The sequence below is a fragment of the Salvelinus alpinus genome, chromosome 16 (genome assembly GCF_045679555.1).
Source record: "Salvelinus alpinus chromosome 16, SLU_Salpinus.1, whole genome shotgun sequence".
Classification (NCBI taxonomy): Eukaryota; Metazoa; Chordata; class Actinopteri; order Salmoniformes; family Salmonidae; genus Salvelinus; species Salvelinus alpinus.
Window position 1 is genome coordinate 21,882,096 of NC_092101.1, and position 20,398 is coordinate 21,902,493.

The following is a 20,398-nucleotide window of genomic DNA, read 5'->3' on the forward strand; positions in this document are numbered from 1 at the left end:
CTGCATTGCTTGCTGTTTGGGGTTTTAGGCTGGGTGTCTGTACAGCACTTCGAGATATTAGCTGATGTACGAAGGGCTATATAAAATAAACTTGATTTGATTTGATTTGATCAACCCCTTTAAAGGACGCACCGTGGCTGCCTTCCAAGCAATGGGAACCTCCCCAGAGAGGAGAGACAGGTTAAAAATGTCAGAGATCGGCTTGGCGATGATAGCGGCAGCAACCTTAAAGTAGAAAGGGTCTAAACCATCAGACCCAGATGGTTTTTTGGGGTCAAGTTTAAGGAGCTCCTTTAGCACTTCGGACTCAGTGACTGCCTGCGGGGAGAAACTTTGTAGCGCGGTAGGGGGAAAAGAGGGAGGAGCATCGGGGCTAGTCTCTTTAGGAGGGGTGGGAGATGAGGAAATGTTGGATGGGCAAGGAGGCATGGCTGAGTCAAATAGGAATCCTAACTTAATGAAGTGGTGACTAAAGAGCTCAGCCATGTGCTCCTTGTCAGTAACAACCACATAATCAACATTAAGGAACATGGGCAGCTGTGAGAAGGAGGGTTTCTTCTCCAGGTCTTTAATCGTTTTCCAGAACTTCTTGGGGTTAGACCCACAGAGAGAGAGAACTACCTCTTAAAGTAACTAACTTTGCCTTCCGGATAGCCTGAGTGCACTTATTTTTCATTTGCCTGAACGAGAGCCAGTTAGCCTGAGTATGCGTGTGCCGAGCCTTTCGCCAAATGGAATTCTTGAGGTGGAGTAACTTTGCCAGATCACGGTTGAACCAGGGGCTGAACCTGTTTTTAATTCTCATTTTCTTTATGGGGGAGTGTTTGTTTACAATACCACTGAAAATATCAAAAAATAAGGTCCAAGCGTCTTCGACAGAGGGGATCAAGCTGATTCTATACCAATTTACAGAGGCCAGTTCATGAAGGAAGGCTTGCTCATTAAAGTATTTTAGCAAGCGTGACAAATCAGGACAGGTCGTTTCACTGAGCAGCCATTGCGAACACAGGCTGTTAAACAGTGATCACTAAGGTCATTACAGAAAACACCAGATTGATACCTATCAGGACTGTTTGTGAGGCTAACATCAAGGAGAGTAGCCTTTTCTGGGTGTTTGGAGTCATACCTTGTGTGATTGGTAATAATCTGAGTGAGATTTAGGGAGTCCCATTGCTTTAGGACTTGGTCAGGTGGTTTATGCATGTCCCAATTTAGGTCACGTAGCAGGACAAATACAGATTTAGTGTAAGGGGCCAGGAGAGAGCTTAGGGCATTTAGGGTGCTGATTGGGGACGATAACAACCAGCAACAGTCAACAAAGAGCTATTTGAAAGTTTAATGCTTAAAACCAGCAAATCGATTTTCTTGTCACCCATCTACGCACAATACCCCATAATGACAAAGTGAAAAGATGTTTTTAGAAATGTTGGCAAATTTGTTGAAAATGTAATAAATAAATAGACTGTATCTCATTTACATGCGTATTCACACCCCTGAGTCAATACATGTTAGAATCACCCTGGGCAGCTATTACAGCTGTGAGTCATTCTGGGTAAATCTCTAAGAGCTTTGCACACCTGTATTGTACAATATTTGCACATTATTCTTTGAAAAATTCTTCAAGCTCTGTCAAGTTGCTTGTTGATATTTGCCATATTTCTAAAATGCACTCGCTCAGGTGATTTACAGTGTGCAAAAATCAATGATAGGCCTTTTTGATTTCCCCATTTTACAATGTAGCCAACCTAAATCATAGATTATATGTTGTGCAACACTGTGAAGTGTCACATTATTTACCCCATGTTTTCATTTAGCTAACTAAATCTGTTAAATGTAGGCCTATGTTATGGACAGCAATGTTGTATTCCTGGAGTATGGATTATGTGCACATTGAATTTGGCCTATCAATTTGCAAGTGCACTTCTAGACCTGTACCATTTGTAAACTTCTAGAACTCCTCCCCGGCATGCATTGCATGCCCAACATGGATGAACTGACGGTGGAGGTCCGTGGCTCCAACGGAGCATATTATAAGGTAAATCAATTCTTAACATTCATGTAAACTGACCATAATCATGTTTTATAAAACATGACTCACACATCTGTTCCCCAACTATTGTCAACAAACGTAAGCTAGCTACATACACGAAGCTAGATATGTGTTTTCAACATGTCTGACGTTGGTAGTTAGCTAGCTATTACGAAACGTTAGCTAGATACGCTATCTTGATGGCCAAATATTATAGCTATTTGGCCTCTTGTCCTTTTTTGTTGTTGCAACAACGTTTATTCACGTCCTGTTTGTCTTAACTAATATCGTAATCATGTAACGTTTTCTTGGACGAAAACGCTGAGGAATGTTTCTAACTTAATGAACAGCTAGTCAGGCGGGTTGTCTATTGTTAGCATCAACCAGCTAGCTAGGTACTAGCTAGTTAACTTGGCTAGCTGAACTAACGGGTTCGATTGCTCTTTTGACTTTGCTCGTCTTGAATCAGAATTGATCTGGGTAACTTTATGACCTGCTAGACTATCTAAAAGTGTATGTGCTAACCATATGTGTTAATCATAAAACAATTTTAAAGTAAAACGTTTGTTAAATTCATATTTTAATCATAGCCAGCTCACTGTTTTCATTTGCTCATTGAAGTCTGAATATGGAAACTTATAGCTAGCTGAAATGTTGTGTATAGAGGGACTTGCCCGTTTAAGAACATACATTTGGTGAAAATGTTTGCACTCGTTGTGGATGTTGTTAGACTTTTGCAGGAAGTTGGATATGTGAACAACACATTATCCTGAAGTTATTCCATGAATGCCCAGTCTCAGGCCCACTGATCTATGCCGTGTCAGCTGCTCTGTCCTCAGCTCAGCTGTCGTCAGATTCACAAGATACTTTAGGCACCAGGTCTATTTTTGTATTCACTGAATCAAAGATCCACATAGTGAAGGGATATCACAGTGCCCTGGTCGAGCTCTTGAATTCTTGAAACTGATTGAGTTCTTGACTAGAATAGACCTAAACATACCCTAGCTAAGCCAACAAGCTACAGTGCTGTGAAAAGTATTTGCCCCCTTTCTGATTTTTGCGTATTTTTATACTGTATGTAATCAGATCTTCAACCAAAACCTAATATTAGATCAAGGGAACCTGAGTTTACAAATAACACAACAAATTGATACAGGGTAGTCTAGTGGTTAAAGCATTGGGCTAGTAACCGAAAGGTTGCAAGTTCGAATCCTCCAGCTGACAAGGTACAAATCTGTCTTTCTGCCCATGAACAAGGCAGTTAACCCACTGTTCCTAGGCCGTCATTGAAAATAAGAATTTGTTCTTAACTGACTTGCCTAGTTAAACAAAGGTAAAATAAATGTAATTAACAAAGTTGTGCAACACCCAATTCCCCTGTGTGAAAAAGTAGTTGCCCCCTTACACTCAGTAATTGGTTGTGCCACCTTTAGCTGCAATGATTGCAACCAAATGCTTCCTGTAGTTGTTGATCAGTCTCTCACATCGCTGTAGAGGAATTGTGGCCCACTCTTGCATGCAGAACTGCTTTAACTCGGTGACATTTGTGGGTTTTCAAGCATGAACTGCTTGTTTCAAATCCTGCCACATCTCAATTGGGATTAGGTCTGGACTTTGACTAGGCCATTCCAATTTATTGCTTTTTAGCCAATTTCATGTAGATTTGATTGTGTGTTTTGGATCATTGTGTTGTTGCATGACCCAGCTGCGCTTCATCTCACAGATGGATGGCCTGACGTTCTCCTGTAAAATTCTGATACAGAGCAGAATTCATGGTTCCTTTTATTAAGGCAAATCATCCAGGTCCTGAGGCAGCAAAGCATCCCCAAACCATCACACTATCACCACAATGCTTGACCTTTGGTATTAGGTTCTTCCTGTGGAATATAGTATTTGATTTTCACCAGGCATAATGGGACCCATCTCATCCCAAAAAATTACTGAAGTTTGCCAAAAAAGCACCTGGATTATCATCAAGACTCTTGGAAGAATGTTCTATGGACAGATGAGTCAAAAGTATACCCTTTTGGACGGCTGTTTTGGTTCTGAAAAGATCTGAAAACATTCAGTATCAAAATATGCAAAAGTAGATCAAATTAGAAAGGGGGCAAATACTTTTTCGCAGCACTGTATATATAATCTAGGGCTAGGGGAGCACTTCTGAATTTAAAGTACTGCTGTCCTTTCTCTAGGGATTTGTCAAAGATGTCCATGACGATTCACTCGCTATTGCCTTTGAGAACAAGTAAGTGTGGTATTCATCAGTTCTTGTCGGGTTGTAGTTTGTCATATCTATGTTGGAGTGATAGTGGTATTAGTTTGGGCATAACTTTGATACTGATCTAAATGCTTGTTGTTAATAAAGTTGGCAACCAGAGAGACAAGTTCCCTTTAGTGATGTTCGGATGCCATCTCCAGCTGATGGTAAACAGGACATCGGGGAGGGAGAAGAGGTGGAGGTGAGAACTGGCTCTCTATCTTCATAGAAATTTAACAGACACAGTTTCCTTAGGATGTCTTATTTTGAATTATCTCCCCTTGTTTCTCTCTGTACCAGATCTTCTCCCGGGCCAATGAGCAGGAGCCATGTGGCTGGTGGCTTGCCAAAGTGCGCATGATGAAGGGAGATGTGAGTAGTTAACTGTGGTTACAATTTCACTGGTCCCACAATGTAATTTGAGAGTGGTTTCATCAAGGAGATGTTTATTTGATGTTTGTCCTCTGGTTTCCTCATCCTGATATGTTATGTTTGTCACTTTCATGCAAGTCAATATGTAACCTGTATTGTGTTTACTATGTAGTTCTATGTGATCGAGTATGCTGCCTGTGATGCCACATACAATGAAATAGTCACATTTGAACGTCTTCGGCCTGTAAATATCAACAAGGCGGTGTCAAAGAGCTCCTTCTTCAAGTGCACAGTCCCAGTTCCTGATGATCTGAAAGCAGCGTATGTACCTTGTTTAAAAGTAGTTTCTGATTGTGATAGACTGGTTTTTTGTTGGATGTTATTTACATGCATTATAATTTAGAATCTGATTATAGTTCCTTCTACTTCAGGTGCGAAAGTGAACAAGCGCATAAAGATTTCAAAAAGGCAGTGGGAGCTTGTCGGATTGTCTACTGTACAGAAACAAGTAGCTTGGTTGTACTGGTAAGTATGTATACATCTTTCTGACACTCTTTCTTCAGTTCCAGCAGATTTGAGTATACCAATGAAATAGGGCTGGGAATTGCCAGGGACCTCACGATATGATATCATGATACTTAGGTGCCGATACGATATGTATTGGGATTCTCACAATTCTATATGCATTTCGATACTGTGATTTTATTGCGATTTGATGCTCCAAACATATTGCTCACTGTACAGTTGAAGTCGGAAGTTTACATACACCTTAGCCAAATACATTTCAACTCAGTTTTTCACAATTCCTGACATTTAATCCTAGTAAGAATTCCCTGTCTTAGGTCAGTTAGGATCACCACTTTATTTTAAGTGAAATGTCACTTGTCAGAATAATGTGAAATGTCAGAATAATAGTGGAGAGAATTAATTATTTCAGCTTTTATTTCTTTCATCATATTCCCAGTGGGTCAGAAGTTTACATACACTCAACTAGTATTTGGTAGCATTGCCTTTAAATTGTTTAATTTGTGTTAAATGTTTCGGGTAACCTTCCACAAGCTTCCCACAATAAGTTGGGTGAATTTTGGCCTATTCCTCCTGACAGAGCTGGTGTAACTGAGTCAGGTGTGGCCTCCTTGCTCGCACATGCTTTTTCAGTTCTGCCCACACATTTTCTATAGGGTTGAGGTCAGGGCTTTGTGATGGCCACTCCAATACCTTGACTTTGTTGTCCTTAAGCCATTTTGCCACAACTTTGTATGTATGTTTGGGGTCATTGTCCATTAGGAAGACCCTTTTATATTTTTTTATTTAACCAGGTAGGCCAGTTGAGAACAAGTTCTCATTTACAACTGCGACCTAGCCAAGATAAAGCAAAGCTGTGCGACAAAAACAACACAGAGTTATACATAAACAAACGTACAGTCAATAACACAAAAGAAAAGAAAAATCTATGTACAGTGTGTGCAAATGTAGAAGAGTAGGGAGGTAGGCAATAAATAGTCCCTAGAAGCGAAAAATAATTACACTTTAGCATTAATACAGGAGTGATAGATGTGCAGATGATGATGTGCAAGTAGAGATACTGGGGAGCAAGAGGGTAAGTAATAATATGGGGAGGAGATAGTCGGGTGTGCTATTTAGAGATTGGCTGTGTACAGGTACAGTGATCGGTAAGCTGCTCAGACAGCTGATGCTTAAAGTAAGAGAGGGAGATATAATACTCCAGCTTCAGAGATTTTTGCAATTTGTTCCAGTCATTGGCAGCAGAGAACTGGAAGAAAAGGCGGCCAAAGGGAGTGTTGGCTTTGGGGATGACTAGTGCAATATACCTGCTGGGTTTGGCGACGGATATGTAGTGAGGGCCAGCCAACGAGAGCATACAGGTCGCAGTGGGGGTAGTATATGTGGCTTTGGTGATAAAACGGATGGCACTGTGATAGACTACATCCATTTTGCCGAGCAGAGTGTTGGGGGCTGTTTTGTAAATGACATCGCCGAAGTCAAGGATCGGTAGGATTGTCAGTTTTACGAGGGTATGTTTGGCGGCATGAGTGAAAGAGGCTTTGTTGCAAAATAGGAAGCCAATTCTAGATTTAATTTTGGATTGGAGATGCTTAATGTGAGTCTGGAAGTAGAGTTTACAGTTGTAACCCTCTCACCAGGCTCGAATTTGACTCTCACGATATTAACTTACTTAGAGTATCTCAACAGCATGGTATGTTAGGTGAGAAGGACATCTCCAATAATAATTCATATTGTAAACTGTCTAGGGTGATGACAATAGGGTATTAACTTCAGATTAAATGATTATAGGTTTCTGTTATTGTATCAGGATAGGCTATCCCATGCATTAAATTGAAACAGTAAATGACTCCACCAAGGCAACATATATAAGGTTCAATATGTGTATTACATTTTCATAGCACAAAATAAAAAGAAATAAAAATAAACCCCAATGAGTCATGCACAACCCATGTCCAAATTACTTAAAGCTTGCTTAATAACCCGTTGGCGTGCGTTGGATCAAAAAAAAAAAATGGCGCCACACATAAAGTCCAGAAACACCTCACGTTGTGGTTACTCACTACTTGTAGATATTCCTTCAGCGAAGTATGGCAGTTCCTTGCAGGTTTCCTCACAAGATCCACAGCAAGCACCGCTATCAATGCAGACAGTACTCCTTAGCCGTAACCGATATCCCATGGGAACATGAACTCGTTAAGCTTTCCCAAGCAATTCTCTCTCGGTGTTACACGATGCTAGGCTAACCTCAAGGCTGGCAAATACCTCCACGATGAGACGGTAGCTTCAGTCTTTACTAAGTCTTAACAAAATTATAACTCTCTTATAAAATAAAATCGGTATTTCCCTTCATGTCTTAGTAGGTATGGGTTTTTGTTCTAGTTTTGTTGTCTTCTTTTAATTTTCTTCACCAACGGTCCTAATGTAAAAATCCATCCTTTTCTCAACGTCTCTCCCTCTCATTTTTTCCTTTCCCAGACCTCCCGTTAACCAGGTCAACTCCCATTGGCCACAGCTTAACTTCTTTTGGATCACCTCTTCAACAGCCAGTAAAACTGCAGGGCGCCAAATTCAAATACAGAAATACTCATTATAGAAATGCAGAAAACAAAACATATTTTACATAGGTTTAAAGATGAACTTCTTGTGAATCCAACCACGGTGTCAGATTTTTAAAATGCTTTACGGCGAAAGCATACCTTACAATTATTTGAGAACATAGCCCAGCAGACAAATCATTACAAACAGTAACCAGCCAAGTAGAAGAGTTACACAAGTCAGAAAGAGAGATAAAATGAATCCCTTACCTTTGATGGTCTTCATATAATTGCACTCAGAAGAAATTCATTTACTCAATAAATGTTCCTTTTGTTCGATAAAGTCTCTCTTTATATCCAAAAAACTCAGTTTTGTTCACGCGTTTTCTTCAGTAATCCGCAGACAAAAAATCCAAATTGTATCTGTAAGGTTCATAGAAACATGTCAAACAATGTTTATATTCAATCCTCAGGTTGTTTTTAGCCTAAATAATCGATAATAACGTCGTCAATATAAAAGGTAAACATGAAAGGCAGTCTCTCGGTCGTGCGCATGAAAAAGCTCTGTGACACAGCAGGGTCCACTCATTCAGACTGCTCTTACTCCCTCATTATTCAGAATACAAGCCTGAAACAATTTCTAAAGACTGTTGCCATCTAGTGGAAGGCATAGGAACTGCAATTTGAGTCCTAAGTCAATGGATACTGTAGTGGCATTGAATAGAAAACTACAAAACCAAAAGAAATCCTACTTCCTGAATGGATTTTTCTCAGGTTTTCGCCAAATCAGTTCTGTTATACTCAGACACTATTTTAACAGTTTTGGAAACTTTAGAGTGTTTTCTATCCAAATCTACCAGTTATATGCATATCATATCTAATGGGCCCGAGAAGCAGGCAGTTCATCCAAAATTCCGAATGCTCCCCCCTACCCTAGAGAAGTTAATCCAGCCACCGTGTCAGATTTCAAAAAGGCTTTACGGCAAAAGCAAACCATGCGATTATCTGAGGACAGCGCCCCGCATACCAACACATAAAAAACATATTTCAACCAGGCAGGTGCGACAAAAGTCAGAAATAACTATATAATTCATGCCTTACCTTTGAAGATCTTCGTCTGTTGGCGATCCAAAATGTCCTAGAAACATCACAAATGGTCCTTTTGTTCGATAAATTAATTCTTTTATATCCCCAAAATGTCAATTTATTTGGCGCGTTTGATTCAGAAATACACCGGTTCCAACTCGCCTACAAAGTATCTAATAAGTTACCTGTAAACTTGGTCCAAACATTTCAAACAACTTTCCTAATCCAACCTTAGATATCCTAAAACGTAAATAATCTATCAAATTTAAGACGGAATATACTGTGTTCAATAGCGGATAAAAACAACGTGGAGCGAGCTCCAGTTTACGCTTGCCACACAGTCCACTTGGCTTGACACTCACAATGAACAGCCCTACTTCTTCATTTCTCAAAAGAAAAACATCAACCAATTTCTAAAGACTGTTGACATCTAGTGGAAGCCATAGGAACTGCAACCAGGTTCATCATAAATATAGTTTCCCATAGAAAAACAATTGAAAACACAGTGACCTCAACAACAAAAAAATTCTGGATGGTTTGTCCTCGGGGTTTCGCCTGACAAATAAGTTCTGTTATACTCACAGACATAATTTTAACAGTTTTAGAAAACACTAAAGTTTCTATCTAAATCTACCAATTATATGCATATCCTAGCTTCTGGGCCTGAGAAACAGGCAGTTTACTTTGGGCACGCTTTTCATCCGGACGTGAAAATACTGCCCCCTATCCCAATGAAGTTAAGCATGTCCCAGTTTAGGTCACCTAACAGTACAAACTCTGAAGATTGATGGAGGGGTGATCAATTCACATATGGTGTCCAGGGCACAACTGGGGGCCGAGGGGGGTCTATAACAAGCGGCAACGGTGACATACTTGTTTCTGGAAAGGTGGATTTTTAAAAGTAGAAGCTCGAATTGTTTGGGCACAGACCTTGATAGTATGACAGAACTCTGCAGGCTATCTCTGCAGAAGATTGCAACTCCGCCCCTTTTGGCAGTTCTGTCTTGTCGGAAAATGTTATTGTTAAGGATGGATATTTCTGGAATTTTGGTGGCCTTCCTAAGCCAGGATTCAGACACGGCTAGGACATCCGGGTTGGCGGAGTGTGCTAAAGCAGTGAATAAAACAAACTTAGGGAGGAGGCTTCTAATGTTAACATGCATGAAACCAAGCCTTTTACAGTTACAGAAGTCAACAAATGAGATCGCCTGGGGAATGGTAGTGATGCTGGGGGCTGCAGGGCCTGGGTTAACCTCTACATCACCAGAGGAACAAAGGAGGAGTAGGATAAGAGTACGGCTAAAGGCTAAAAGAACTGGTCATCTAGTGCGTTCGGAACAGAGAGTAAAAGGAGCAGGTTTCTGGGCGCAGAAGAATAGATTCAAGGCATGATGTACAGACAAGGGTATGGTAGGATGTGAGTACAGTGGAAGTAAGCCTAGGTATTGAGTGACGATGAGAGGTTTTGTCTCTAGAGGCACCATTTAAGCCAGGTGCGGTCAACGCATGTGGGGGTGGACCATAAGGGCTAGCTAAGGCATATTAAGCAGGGCTGGAGGCTCTACAGTGAAATAAGACGGATTACTAACCAAAACAGCAATAGACAAGGCATATTGACATTAGGGAGAGGCATGTGTAGCCGAGTGATCATAGGGTCCAGTGAGTAGCATTTTCCTCCCTCATGAAGCCATCTATTTTGTGAAGTGCACCAGTCCCTCCTGCAGCAAAGCACCCCCACGCTTCATGGTTGGGATGGTGTTCTTCGGCTTGCAAGCCTCCCCCTTTTTCCTCCAAACATAACGATGGTCATTATGGCCGAACAGTTCTATTTTTGTTTCATCAGACCAGAGTACATTTCTCCAAAAAGTACGATCTTTGTTCCCATGTGCAGTTGCAAACCATAGTCTGTCTTTTTATGGCGGTTTTGGAGCAGTGGCTTCTTCCTTGCTGAGCGATATGTCGATATTGGACTCGTTTTACTGTGGATATAGATACTTTTGTACCTGTTTCCTCCAGCATCTTCACAAGGTCCTTTGCTGTTGTTCTGTGATTGATTTAAACTTTTCGTACCAAAGTACGTTCATCTCTAGGAGACAGAACGCGTCTCCAACCTGAGCGATATGACGTCTGCGTGGTCCCATGGTGTTTATACTTGCGTACTATTGTTTGTACAGATGAACGTGGTACCTTCAGGCGTTTGGAAATTGCTCCCAAGGATGAACCAGACTTGTGGAGGTCTACAATTGTTTTTCTGAGGTCTTGGCTGATTTCTTTTGATTTTCCCATGATGTCAAGCAAAGAGGCATTGAGTTTGAAGGTAGGCCTTGAAATACATCCACAGGTACACCTCCAATTGACTCAGGCTAATTGACATCATTTATCAGAAGCTTCTAAAGCCATGACATTTTCTGGAATTTTCCAAGCTGTTTAAAGGCACAGTCAACCTAGTGTATGTAAACTTATGACCCACTGGAATTGTGATAGATTAATTCACTTAAAATTCACTGTGTCTGTAAACAATTGTTGGAAAAATTACTTGTCAAAACTATAGTTTGTTAACAAGAAGTTTGTGGAGTGGTTGAAAACGAGTTTTAATGACTCCAACCTAAGTGTATGTAAACTTCCGACTTCAACTGTATGTCTGCTGCAGAGGGATGAGAGAACTAGTTTGGATCAGTTATGGAAATAAGTCCTGAAAACAAATTGGGTCCCTATTTAAAAAGAAGATGGAGAACAAGCTATGAAATAAAAATACTGGAGTTTTGGTGCAGGCACAGCCAACTAGCGCCAAAATAATATTGTGATATTGTCAAAACGATACAATATATCGTCAAAAATAATATCCCGATATGTAACTATAAAAAAAAAAATCCCTTTCAATTAATGCGTTTTGACCATTTATTTACGTTTATATTCTTGTTTCCTTGCAGTCCATAAATGAAGCCACAGTTAAGCGAGTGTCTTTGCTCAGTGACATGCACCTGAGGAGCATTCGTACTAAGCTCATGCTCATGTCCCGAAATGAGGAGGCCACTAAACATCTGGAGGTAAGGGCGATTTTCATTATTGCATCCTGGCATAAAAACACATGAATTCATGCGCATGACAGAATTAAATTGGATAATAGTCAAATGAATGGCATCTGTGAATGCAAGATGTTTCACTCAAAATGATCTCCTCTCAAGAGTACAAAGCAACTGGCGTCTGGTTTCCAAGAGGAGTTTACAGTCAGGGTGGACCTCATGGGCCTTGCCATTGGAAGCCATGGAAGCAACATTCAACAAGCCAGAAAAGTGCCTGGAGTCACTGCTATTGAGCTGGATGAGGGGAGCGGGACGTTCAGAATTTACGGAGAGGTGTGCTAATGCTTTTGCTGCTTCAAGACCTTATGAGTGAACTATAGACATGTACACTACCGTTCAAACGTTTGGAGTCACTTAGAAATGTCCTTGTTTTTGAAAGAAAAGCAAAAGAAAAATGCCCCTCTAGTTTGAGAAACAGACGCCCCACAAGTCCTCAACTGGCAGCGTCATTAAATAGTACCCGCAAAACACCAGTCTCAACGTCAATAGTGAAGAGGCGACTTTGGGATGCTGGCCTTCTAGGCAAATCCATATCTCAGACTGGCCAATAAAAAGAAAAGATTAAGATGGGCAAAAGAACACAGACACTGGACAGAGGAACTCTGCCTAGAAGGCCAGCATCCCGGAGTCGCCTCTTCACTGTTGACGCTGAGACTGGTGTTTTGCGGGTACTCTTTAATGAAGCTGCCAGTTGAGGACTTGTAAGGCGTCTGTTTCTCAAACTAGATGTAAACTAATGTACTTGTCCTCTTGCTCAGTTGTGCACCGGGCCTCCCACTCCTCTTTCTATTCTGGTTAGAGACCATTTGCACTGTTCTGTGAAGGGAGTAGTACACAGCGTTGTACGAGATCTTCAGTTTCTTGGCAATTTCTCGCACGGAATAGCCTTCATTTCTTAGAGCAAGAATAGACTGACGAGTTTCAGAAGAAAGTTCTCTGTTTCTGGCCATTTTGAGTCTGTAATCGAACCCACAAATGCTGATGATCCAGATACCTAACTAGTCTAAATTGGGACAGTTTATTGCTTCTTTAATCAGGAACACATTTTTCAGCTGTGCTAACATAATTGCAAAAGGGTTTTCTAATGATCAATTATCCTTTTTAAAATGATCAACTTGGATTAGCTAACACCATGTGCCATTGGAACACAGGCGTGATGGTGGCTGATAATGGGCCTCTGTACGCCTATGTAGATATTTCAGTAAAAAATCAGCCGTTTCCAGCTACAATATTAATTTACAACATTGTCTACACTGTATTTCTGATCAATTTGATGTTATTTTAATGTACAGAACAAATTGCTTTTCTTTCAAAAACAAGGACATTTCTAAGTAGAGGTCGACCGATTATGATTTTTCAATACCGATACCGATTATTGGAGGACAAAAAAAGCCGATGCCGATTTATAAAAAAAAATATATATATATATATCATACACACACACACATTTTTGTAATAATGACAATTGCAACAATACTGAATGAACAATGAACACTTTTATTTTAACTTAATATAATACATAAATACACACACACACAGCTCTGAAGTGACAATGATACTGAAGAGTCTGCTTAGGAGACAAATACTCTCAACTGTTTGAATAAAAATAGAGTTTAAGTTACCTGTGATGAATGTTGAAAACAAAAACTTTAATTTCTATATGCAGGAAATCCTTTTTTAATAATGGGCATGGTAAGAATTGACAACCAATGTGCGAGTCATAATTCCCATGACACCTTCTAGCAAAATCTGAAAAGCGGTTCCTTAATTTATTCCATAGGATATTTTTAGATTCACTTAAAATAAGGTCTGTGTTTCGTGTAGGCTTACATCACCGTGCCAATTTTATAACTGTGTAGATATCCATAGGACAAGGTCTCTGATCAATATTGGCTAAATATAAGCGAAGATAAACTTTTTTGTAGAGTGGATTTATGAAAATATGTTGACAAACGTTACCTTATCCTAGTGAGATTTACACGGGTATCAAAACGTCGAGGCGGTTTAAGCCTGCACGAAACACAGACCTTATTTGAAGTAGATCAAGACATTCTCTATGGAAGACATGAACGGTAAAATAACGAAGGAACCCCTTTCAAATTCAGCCGCAAGTTATTACAGGAATTATAACATGTCGACTATTTCTCTCTAAACCATATACCTTTGACTAATCCGGAAACTATCACCTCGAAAACAAAACGTTTATTCCGTTCCGTATTTTATCTAACGGGTGGCATCCATGAGTCTAAATATTCCTGTTAAATTGCACAACCTTCAATGCTGTCATAATTATGTAAAATTCTGGCAAATTATTTCGCAAAGAGCCAGGCGGCCCAAACTGTTGCATATACCCTGACTCTGCGTGCAATGAACGCAAGAGAAATTATACAATTTCACCTGGTTAATATTGCTAACCTGGATTTCTTTTAGCTAAATATGCAGGTTTAAAAAGATATACTTGTGTATTGATTTTAAGAAAGGCATTGATGTTTATGGTTAAGTACACATTGGAGCAATGACAGTGATTGTTTTTTATAAGATAAATTTAATGCTAGCTAGCAACTTACCTTAGCTTACTGCATTCGCTAACAGGCAGGCTCCTCGTGGAGTGCAATGTAATCAGGTGTTAGAGCATTGGACTAGTTAACTGTAAGGTAGCAAGATTGAATCCCCCGAGCTGACAAGGTTAAATATCTGTCGTTCTGCCCCTGAACGAGGCAGAACGTTCCTAGGCCGTCATTGAAATTAAGAATGTGTTCTTAACTGACTTGCCTAGTTAAATAAAGATTAAATAAAGGTGTAAAAAAATATATATATATTAAAATCGGCAAATCGGCGCCCAAAAATACTGATTACCGATTGTTATGAAAACTTGAAATCGGCACCGATTAATCGGCCATTCCGATTAATCGGTCGACCTCTATTTCTAAGTGACCACAAACCTTTTGAACGGTAGTCTGTATGACAGAACTATAGACGTGTATGATGTGTGTGAACTATAGATGTGTGTGAACTATAGACGTGTATGATGTGTGTGAACTATAGACGTATGATGTGTATGATGTGTGTGAACTATGGAAGTGTATCATGTGAACTATAGACGTGTATCATGTGTGTGAACTATAGACGTAGTTCACACATGATACACGTCTATAGTTCACACACATGATACACGTCTATAGTTCACACACATGATACACGTGTGAACTATGGACGTGTGTGCGTGTGAACTATAGGCGTGAACTATGGACGTGTGTGCGTGTGAACTATGGACGTGTGTGCGTGTGAACTATGGACGTGTGTGCGTGTGAACTATGGACGTGTGTGCGTGTGAACTATGGACGTGCGTGCGTGTGAACTATGGACGTGCGTGCGTGTGAACTATGGACGTGCGTGCGTGTGAACTATGGACGTGCGTGCGTGTGAACTATGGACGTGCGTGCGTGTGAACTATGGACGTGCGTGCGTGTGAACTATGGACGTGCGTGCGTGTGAACTATGGACGTGCGTGCGTGTGAACTATGGACGTGCGTGCGAACTATGGACGTGCGTGCGAACTACGGACGTGCGTGCGTGTGAACTACGGACGTGCGTGCGTGTGAACTACGGACGTGCGTGCGTGTGAACTACGGACGTGCGTGCGTGCGAACTACGGACGTGCGTACGTGTGAACTACGGACGTGCGTGCGTGTGAACTACGGACGTGCGTGCGTGTGAACTACGGACGTGCGTGCGTGTGAACTACGGACGTGCGTGCGTGTGAACTACGGACGGGCGTGCGTGCGTGAACTACGGACGGGCGTGCGTGCGTGTGAACTACGGACGGGCGTGCGTGCGTGTGAACTACGGACGGGCGTGCGTGCGTGTGAACTACGGACGGACGTGCGTGCGTGTGAACTACGGACGGGCGTGCGTGCGTGTGAACTACGGACGGGCGTGCGTGCGTGCGCGTGAACTACGGACGTGCGGCGCGTGCGGGACGTGCGTGCGCGTGAACTACGGACGTGCGTGCGCGTGAACTGCGGACGTGCGTGCGCGTGAACTGCGGACGTGCGTGCGCGTGAACTACGGACGTGCGTGCGTGTGAACTACGGACGTGCGTGCGTGTGAACTACGGACGGACGTGCGTGCGTGCGCGTGAACTACGGACGTGCGTGCGTGCGCGTGAACTACGGACGTGCGTGCGTGCGCGTGAACTGCGGACGCGTGCGTGCGCGTGAACTGCGGACGCGTGCGTGCGCGTGAACTGCGGACGCGTCTGTGCGTGCGGGTGAACTACGGACGCGTCTGTGCGTGCGGGTGAACTACGGACGCGTCTGTGCGTGCGGGTGAACTACGGACGCGTCTGTGCGTGCGGGTGAACTACGGACGCGTCTGTGCGTGCGGGTGAACTACGGATGTGCGTGCGGGTGTGCGCGCGAACTACGGACACGTGTGTGCGCGTGAACTACGGACGTGTGCGCGTGAACTACGGACGTGTGTGTGTGTGTGAACTACGGACGTGTGTGTGTGTGCGCGTGAACTACGGATGGTGTGTGTGAGTGAACTATAGACGTGTATTTACCACCAGGACCTTTTTAAGAAAAACTACCTTTTGTATTCTTCAAGAATGAGGAGGCAGTTAAGAAGGCAAGGAATTATCTGGAATTTCTTGAAGATTCTGTTCAGATCCCCAGGACCTTGGTCGGTATGTATGGAGATGGATTTGATCATTATAAAATTCAAGACATCTGTGATGGTGTGTTCTTTGTGGCAGTTCACACAAGTTCTTTGTGGCTTTTTCAGGCAAGGTAATTGGCAAGAATGGGAAAGTCATTCAGGAGATCGTTGACAAGTCTGGAGTGGTGAGAGTTAGGATTGAAGGGGACAAGGATGGCACACAGCCACGGCAAGAAGTAAGCCCTTAGTTTTGTGCTACTTTCTAGCTCACTTAGTAGAAGAAGAGATCAATATTGTCATAGAAACACTCTTCACCCATAATAACATAATTTATTTGTGATGCGCTGACACAGGGAATGGTCCCGTTTACATTTGTCGGCACTAAGGAGAATATTGGGAATGTCCAGGTACTTCTGGAGTACCACATTGCCTACCTGAACGTAAGCAGTGATCTACAGTAACAAATTCCTAATGGTTTGAGTCAGAGCTGTAGGAAGAGTTTTTTTCGTGACATGTTTGCCTGTCGTCGACTGCAGGAAGTCGAGCAGCTGCGTATGGAGAGACTTCAGATAGACGAGCAGCTGAGGCAGATTGGGATGGGCCACAGGCCTTCATCTGGCCGCCCAGCAGACAAGGGCTACACCACAGACGACAGTGTGGCTGCTACCGCCGTGCACACCAGCCGCTCCTACACCGGCAGAGGCCGCGGACGCAGGGGCCCCAACTACACCTCCGGCTATGGTGAGTGTCATGTTTACAATGATACTGAAGACATTTTGTAGATTCTCCCATTACAAGCCAGTCTTCCACACCTATCAGGTGGTCAATCGAAAGTTAAGACAGTCTAGAGAGGGGAATATTGATATTGGGATATAATGCTATAGCTCAACAGAATGTGATAGAAAAGTCATCAGCCATGTGGTATTAAAAAGCTATGTTTGACTTTCAGGCACAAACTCTGAGCAATCCAATGCCTCTGAGACTGACTCTGAGCGGAAGGATGAGCTGAGTGACTGGTCCCTGGCGGGAGAAGAACCGGAGAGGGGGACTCGACCACAGAGAGACAGCAGGAGGAGAGCTGGTCCAGGGAGAGGTAGAGGGCCTAGGGGCCGTGGAGCAGGGAGAGGAGCCCCCAACACCGGTACAGCTGCAGACACAATTGATGGGTCATACACATGCTGATGACATCAGACAAATAATTTGTTATCCCTTATGTTTATCATGAATGATCACATGAAGGTTTGAATTGTTCCTCAAACTATAGGTATTAAATATTAAGCCATTTTGCTTACTCTGTAGCTCTGAAGGATCCTTATGGCAACCCATACAGTGTGCTTGACAACACAGAGACAGACCAGACGGCCGACACTGATGCAAGCGACTCCAACCTCAACACAAACCGTCGCCGCCGCTCCCGCCGCCGCCGGACTGATGAGGACACAACAGTGATTGATGGCATGAGTGAATCGGATAACACTTCCCTCAGTGAGAATGGCCTTGGTAAGTCCCTTCGTAAAATAAACAAGCCCTGGGAGCCAATGGGATTCAACAACAAACACTCTCATAAGCATTAGAAAATACAATAATTTCATGTTACAGAAGATGGGAGGCAATTACCTCCGTGACAGACCAAAAAAGGATAGAATCACAAATTGACACCAATCCCAAGTCTATCCTTATGCAATACTCTCACTGAGGGCTCTGCACAAATTCTCCCCCACATAGATGACTCAAAAGATAAACCACAACGGCGTAACCGTAGCAGCAGACGCAGTGTCCGCCCACCAGAGGAAAGGCAACCAGGTAACCGGTGGTGAACGGCCTGTTTGTTTGTTTACCAAAGCCAGCATGACTGAGTGTGCTTAACACTTTCCCTCGCTAGCAGTAAAGTGATTCATCCAGTAACCATCGACTTGCTCTGGGAAGCCTCTTCAATTTCTCTATCTGGAGCTGAGGGAGAAACTTAGGAAAGGCATGCCATCAAGAAGACCCATTTGTTTTTAATGTTACCACTCCAATTCACTAACATGTCAGCTACTGGTTGACAACCGTTTGAAGGTTGTGAAAATTCATTGAGTTTTCCTTGCTGTAATACTAGTTGCCTGTATTTCTCACTTGCACTCCTAAGACTACCTTTTTAGTTATTTTTAACTGCATTCAGTCTGTTTTTTTTGTTTAATTAGCTATGATGACATCCGATTTAAGTTCTAGTTCAATAAATTAACAATGTAAAAGTGGTTCTAACATTCTTTGTTTTGCAGTTACTGTGGCCGATTACATATCCCGTGCTGAATCACAAAGCAGACAGACTAACCAAAAGGAACTGAAAAATAACAAAAAAGAACTGGTGAGTGGAAAACAATGCTACAAATCAGACTTCAGGGCCTGTATGTATCAAGCGTCTCAGAATAGGAGTGCGGATCTAGGATCAGACCCCCCCGGTTCTTACTTGGGGCTCCCGAGTGGCGCTGCTTCTCAGTGCTATAGACGTCATTACAGACCCTGGTTCGATTCCAGGCTGTATCACAACCGACTAACTGGGAGTCCCATAGGGCAGCGCACAATTGGCCCAGTGTCGTTAGGGTTTGACATCATGAATTTGTTCTTAACTGACTTGCCTGGTTAAAATAAATTACTCATTGTGATTTAAAAGGTTAAACTGATCCTAAATCAGCACTACTACTATGAGATACTTGTTACGTACAGGTCGGTCCCAGGCCAGAGAAAGAACCATGGTAATGTACGGAACCCTGCCAATGAGTTCAGAGACCAGGCTGGTTTTCAATTCCCAGAATTGTATCAACACAGGAATGTGAAGTGTATGTCTTTGGTCAAGCTTCTGTAACTGTTTCTACCTGTGTGTCTGGTAGGGGCAGGTTGAGTGTATCGCGGAGCACAGCCTATCTGCAGAAGCAAATACAAGCAACGGCCCCAGCAATGGAAGAGGTGACGAACCAGGCAGGGCTTCCACAGAACGGGTTGCCAAAGTCGCTTACCAAGGGAATGGTGACCAGCAGCCTGTCCTGAACGGGGTTTCCTAATCTACGAATCCACTCAAACTCATTAATTGTAATACATTTTTACAATAGTTATTGTACAAGCTTGCCAAAGATAGTCATGGACTTCCAGATTCTCTACTGCACTTTTCAGTTCCCTCAACATGGAACACAGAGAGATTTAGCACTGAACCGAGACATAAGAGTATGTTTCAAGTACATGATCTGATGTTGTGCCTTGAGAATAGATTCAACATAGTTAGTTGCCTGGCTGTAGTAAATGTTTTGTCAGTGATGGCAAAGATAGGAAGAATCCAGTTATCCTAATATTTGTTGAGTTAGCTGCTTTTTGTTACATTTTAATATGCAACCACTTCTTCATATGAGGAAATGCAGTCTGGAAGAGAAAGTTTTGCACTGAATTGTAATTTATTTTCCATAAGAATAACATTAGTCTGGAAACTGGTCTGTTAATGTTCTTGTCAATTATTTTTTTTTAAACCTGAATGACACTCCACATAGTAGTGAACCTGTATGCTGGAATGCACCCACCAGAGGCTGGAATGATGGTGGCAGTAACTGGTCTCATGAAGGAGCTTTATTTGGTTTATTAAGTGTACAGTATTTAAAAAGCTGTTATTCCTAACACTGGCTGAAGACCGTATTTTCATGCAGGTGACAATTTGGACTACTGAAAGAGACGTTGGTTTGGTAAACTACAATTCTGTTTTTTTATGCTCATTCTGGTTTGATGTGCAATATGTTTTGTATGCCGGTAGTTCTTAAATAAAACCCGATCTTCCATTTAGATCCAAAACCACCTTTGTCCTGAGAACATGAGTAATGTAGAGAGG

The 20,398-nt window shown here is 42.2% G+C and overlaps 1 protein-coding gene across 3 annotated transcripts; it reads left to right on the top strand.

The window, feature by feature from the left end:
- The first annotated feature begins 1,897 nt into the window (after positions 1-1,897).
- fxr1 (FMR1 autosomal homolog 1) lies at positions 1,898-20,364 on the top strand. Of its 3 annotated transcripts, none has more exons than XM_071345392.1 (17): positions 1,898-2,035; positions 4,222-4,274; positions 4,395-4,488; positions 4,587-4,658; positions 4,831-4,979; positions 5,090-5,183; positions 11,737-11,853; positions 11,992-12,162; positions 16,498-16,576; positions 16,675-16,784; positions 16,896-16,988; positions 17,085-17,289; positions 17,498-17,689; positions 17,848-18,048; positions 18,274-18,351; positions 18,810-18,895; positions 19,419-20,364. In XM_071345392.1, the coding sequence occupies exons 1-17, from the start codon at positions 1,967-1,969 to the stop codon at positions 19,587-19,589; spliced, it is 2,034 nt and encodes a 677-aa protein (XP_071201493.1). In that variant the 5' UTR covers positions 1,898-1,966; the 3' UTR covers positions 19,590-20,364. The 3 variants fall into 3 exon arrangements, with proteins under 3 accessions (XP_071201493.1, XP_071201494.1, XP_071201495.1); XM_071345393.1 differs by having other exon boundaries at positions 16,902-16,988; XM_071345394.1 differs by lacking the exon at positions 18,274-18,351 and having other exon boundaries at positions 16,902-16,988.
- Positions 20,365-20,398: the final 34 nt, after the last annotated feature.